The 4,887-nt window shown below is 42.3% G+C and overlaps 1 protein-coding gene across 1 annotated transcript; it reads left to right on the plus strand.

Moving 5' to 3' along the window:
- The first annotated feature begins 3,150 nt into the window (after nt 1–3,150).
- Nucleotides 3,151–3,678, plus strand: LOC138873429 (uncharacterized). The gene has a single exon (XM_070151899.1). The coding sequence runs from the start codon at nt 3,151–3,153 to the stop codon at nt 3,676–3,678; it is 528 nt and encodes a 175-aa protein (XP_070008000.1).
- Nucleotides 3,679–4,887: the final 1,209 nt, after the last annotated feature.

Genomic DNA, 4,887 nt, shown 5'->3' on the forward strand with positions numbered 1-4,887 from the left:
CAATAGTCCCATTTGAGGTAGAGGTAGCTCCACCTGCGGCCACCCTTATTCTATTTGAAGTAAAAAGTGGCCACACCCCTCACGGTGAAGGTATCAACCGCACCTCCTTTTGACTCAAAAGCAATACCTTGGGATTATGTTGCCAAAGCTCGACGAAAGGGGAAGGCAAAATGGAGGAATTCGATGCTGCACAAGGAATGACCAGGACCGGAAGAGTCTATACACCTGAATACTTGGGAAGACCAAGTAAGGATGCCACTACCAAGCAGCCTGTCATTAAAATAGGGCCAAATGGCCTTTGGAGGAAAATACAAGCAAAGGAGTATTCTGTCATTGATCATTTGACAAAAACACCAGCTCAGATATCTATACTGTCACTATTCTAAAATTCAGAGGCACATAAGAATGCTTTGATGAAGGTGTTGAGTGAAGCCTACGTGCCCAACAATATCACATGCGGAGATATGACCAATATGGTAGGGAAAGTGCTGGAAAGTCATAAGATAATCTTCCACGAAGACGAGTTGCCGCCTGAAGGGTTGAATCACAACAGAGCATTGCATATCACAGTGCAATTTGAAGACAAGTTCATTGCCAGGGTCTTGATTGATGGAGGTTCAAGCCTTAATATTTGTTCGTTGGATACTCTGAAAATACTAGGCAAAGGTTTCCATGAAATAGGGGCAGAGAGCATGAATGTGAAAACTTTCAATGGGTCCCAAAGGGCCATGATTGGGGAAATTAATCTTGGTATACAAATGGAGCCAACTTGGTTCGACGTGGAATTTCAGGTGCTCGACATATCAACCTCATACAATCTTTTGTTAGTCCGACCATGGATACATGCCGCTGGGGCCATGGCTTTCACACTACATCAAGCCGTGAAATTCGAATGGAACCATTAGGAAGTGATCATTCATGGAGATGGGAGTAACCCTATTTACACCAGTCAGACCATCCCGGTTATTGGAAACAGAAGAAGGGTAGGAGGAGAAACCTATCATCACATCGAACATGTCAATGCCATTGAAAAGGACAAATGGTGGAGTAGAAAAATAGAAAGCATACTAGCATGGTCCGAGTATGAACCCGGCAAAGGGCTTGGAAAGAATCTCCAGGGTATTACTAAACCGATACGGCTCAAGGGTCATGGTACTACCTTTGGGCTCGGATATCAGTACATATGGCAAGAGTATAATGATTGGTCGCCTCCATCGCGCGGACCTTATTACCCTCTCGAGCAACCGGTGCCGCATCTGAATCAGACTTTTCACCAAGCTGACACAATATGGGGAACTACAAAAAAGAAGCATTAGCAGGGCTGAGGAATCTGTTCTTGGAGGATGAAGACATAGACTGCAGTGCAATAATTGAGGAGGAGGAGGAAGAAGGCCTCACTATTCAGATTGTGGAGAATGGAGCTATTCTCAGGAACTGGACCGCCATACCATGCCGGGCCTGCCGAGTCCCTGGGTAGCTTGGCAAATTTTATTCCTATTGCCATTCTAGGCATTTACAATTTTCAGTAATTTGTTTTTAAGATTCACTTGTTTCAAAATAAAGCTCGATTCATCGAGCCGTACTCGTTTGGATGTTTTAAGTATTAATCAAATGCATTGCTCTTTATTATTTATTATTATCTTTCATATTTTTCTTTCTACAGCGTTATTGTTACTTTTCCTATTAAACTGGTGGTTGTGACATGTAATGAGGCAACACAACATGAGAATAGTGATTTAGATGAAGAAGATGAGATACCTGAGGAAGTTGTCAGGGAAATTGAAAACTTTGAGAATAAGCCTAAGTCCAACCTGGACAAAACCGAAGCAGTAAACTTAGAGGATGCCAAGACCATCAAAGAGACTCGTATCAGCATTCACTTATCACCAACAGAGAAGGAAGAGTACGTTTGTTTCCTAAAGGAATATGAGGACATTTTCACATGGTCATATGATGACATGGCCAATTTAAGCACATCCATAGTGGCTCACAAGTTGCCTACTAATCCCATGTGTCTGCCAGTAAAGCAGAAACTCTAAAAGTTCAAACCAGATATGAGCCTAAAAATCAAGGAGGAAGTTACCAAGCAGATCAAAGCCAAAGTTCTCAGGGTGGTTGAGTACCAAACCTGGTTAGCCAATATTGTACCAGTTCCGAAGGACGATGAGAAAGTCAGAGTATGTGTTGATTATCGGGACTTAAATAGAGCAAGTCCCAAAGATGACTTTCCACTGCCAAATATACACATCCTGATCGATAATTGCTCCAAGCATGAACTTCAATCCTTGGTAGATTGCTTCGCGAGCTATCACCAGATCTGGATGGACGAAGAAGACGTAGAGAAAATCGCTTTTATTACACCATTGGGAGTATACTGTTACAGAATGATGCTATTTGGTCTAAAGAATACTGGGGCTACTTACATGAGGGCCATGACAACCATATTCCATGATATGATACACAAACAAATAGAGGTGTATGTGGACGACGTCATTATCAAATCCAAGAGGGCCGCAGATCACATAGCAGACTTGAGAAAGTTCTTTGACAGGTTAAGGAGGTACAATCTGAAGCTAAACAATGCAAAGTGTACATTCGGGGTTCCCGCAGGAAAGTTATTAGGATTCATCATCAGCCTTCGAGGGATCAAGTTAGATCCATCTAAAGTCAAGGCTATTCTGGAGTTACTACTACCTAGGAGCAAAAAGGACATGATGAGCATCTTGGGACGTCTCAACTATATCAGTCGCTTCATAGCACAGTCCACAGTCATATGTGAACCTATCTTCAAGATGCTGAGAAAAGTTGGACCGAGTATTATCAGAAAGGCTTCAACAAAATTAAGGAGTACCTATCCACACCACCAGTTTTGGTCCCGCCAAAGCCAGGGCGGCCTTTGCTACTCTATCTATATGTATTAGTTGAGCCTTCGAATGTGTTCTGAGACAACATGACGAGATAAGAAGAAAGGAGCAAGCCAAATACTACTTGAGTAAGAAGGTCACGCCTTACGAAGCACGGTACTCTATGTTAGAGCGCACTTGTTGTGCTTTAACTTGGACGACCTAGAAGTTGAGGCATTACTTCTGCGCCTATACTACATACCTCATATCTAGGACGGATTCTTTGAAATACATATTTCAGAAACCCATGCCAACTGGGAAGTTAGATAAGTGGCAAATATTGTTGAGTGAGTTCGATATCGTCTACATAACTCAAAATGCAGTCAAAGGGCAAGCATTGGCAGATCATCTTGCTGAAAATCCAGTGGGAGGAGAATACGAACCCTTGAAAACGTATTTTCTTGATGAAGAAGTGTCATTCGTAGGGGAAGACATTACTGAAGCATACGACGGTTGGATGATGTTCATTGATGGAGATGCAAATTTCAAAGAAGTGGGCATTGGAGTAGTTTTGATATCAAAAACCGGTCAACATTATCCAGTATCTACTAAACTCAGATTTCCCTGCACCAACAATATGGTAAAGTATGAAGCCTGCATACTAGGACTCAATATGGCAGTCGACTTGAATATTCAGGAACTGCTGGTAATCGGGGATTTAGATTTGCTTGTGCACCAGGTACAAGGAGAGTGGGCCACCAAGAATTTCAATATATTGCCATATCTGTACCATGTGCAGGAATTGAGAAAGATGTTCACAACGATAGAGTTCTGACATGTGCCTAGAATTCAGAATGAGTTTGCCGATGCATTGGCCACTTTGTCATCCATGATACAACATCCGGACAAGAATTACATTGATCCCATCCCAGTAAGAATCCATAATCAGCCGGCATATTGTGCTCATGTTGAAGAAGAAACAGATGGAAAACCTTGGTTCAATGACATCAAGGAGTATTTGGCGAAAGGGGAATATCTAGAGCATGCGAACCACACTCAGAAACACACACTCTAGAGATTGTCCAATCACTTCTTCTACAACGGAGGAAACTTGTACAGGAGAACTCCCGATTTGGGATTGCTAAGATGTGTCGGCGCAAAAGAAGCTTCTAAGCTACTTGAGGAGATACATGCTGGGACCTGTGGCCCGCACATGAATGGTTTTGTCTTGGTTAAGAAGATACTTAGGGTTGGTTACTTTTGGATGACCATGGAGACGGATTGCGTCCAATATGTCCGCAAATGCTACCAATGTCAAGTGCACATCAATATGATAAAATTACCGCCAATGCAACAAGCTTTCCTTGTCCATTCGCCACCTAGGGAATGGATGTCATTGGTCCAATCGAGCCTATTACTTCAAATGGGCACATGTTTATTCTGGTAGCCATTGATTACTTCACAAAATGGGTAGAGGCTACATCTTACAAAGCTGTAACCAAGAAGGTCGTCGTAGACTTTGTCAAATATCATATTGTTTGCCGATTCGGAGTTCCCGAGTCCATTATTACCGATAATGCTGCCAATCTCAACAGTGATATGATGAAAGCCATGTGTGAAACTTTCAAAATCAAACACAAGAATTCCACAGCCTATAGACCTCACATGAATAGAGCCATAGAAGCCGGCAACAAAAACATCAAGAAGATACTAAGGTAGATGGTAGAAAACCACAAACAATGGCACAAGAAGCTACTTTTTGCTCTGTTGGGATACAACACAACGGTTCGAACATCAACCGAGGCAACTCCTTACATGCTAGTTTACGATACCGAGGCTGTCATCCCAGTCGAGGTAGAGATTTCTTTTTTAAGAATCATACAGGAAGTCAAACTCTGAGATGCAGAATGGATAAGGAGCCGCTATGAACAATTGGCTCTCATAGATGGAAAAAGGATGAACGTAGTTTGTCATGGTCATCTTTACCAGAATAGAATGTCTAGAGCTTTCAACAAAATGGTCAAACCAAGGCAATTTGCACCAG

The sequence above is a fragment of the Nicotiana sylvestris genome, chromosome 7, assembly GCF_000393655.2.
Source record: "Nicotiana sylvestris chromosome 7, ASM39365v2, whole genome shotgun sequence".
Lineage (NCBI taxonomy): Eukaryota > Viridiplantae > Streptophyta > Magnoliopsida > Solanales > Solanaceae > Nicotiana > Nicotiana sylvestris.

What these genes read in the sequence shown, in the direction of transcription:
- LOC138873429 (XM_070151899.1), top strand. Translation starts at nt 3,151, where the DNA reads ATGCCAACTGGGAAGTTAGATAAGTGGCAAATATTGTTGAGTGAGTTC.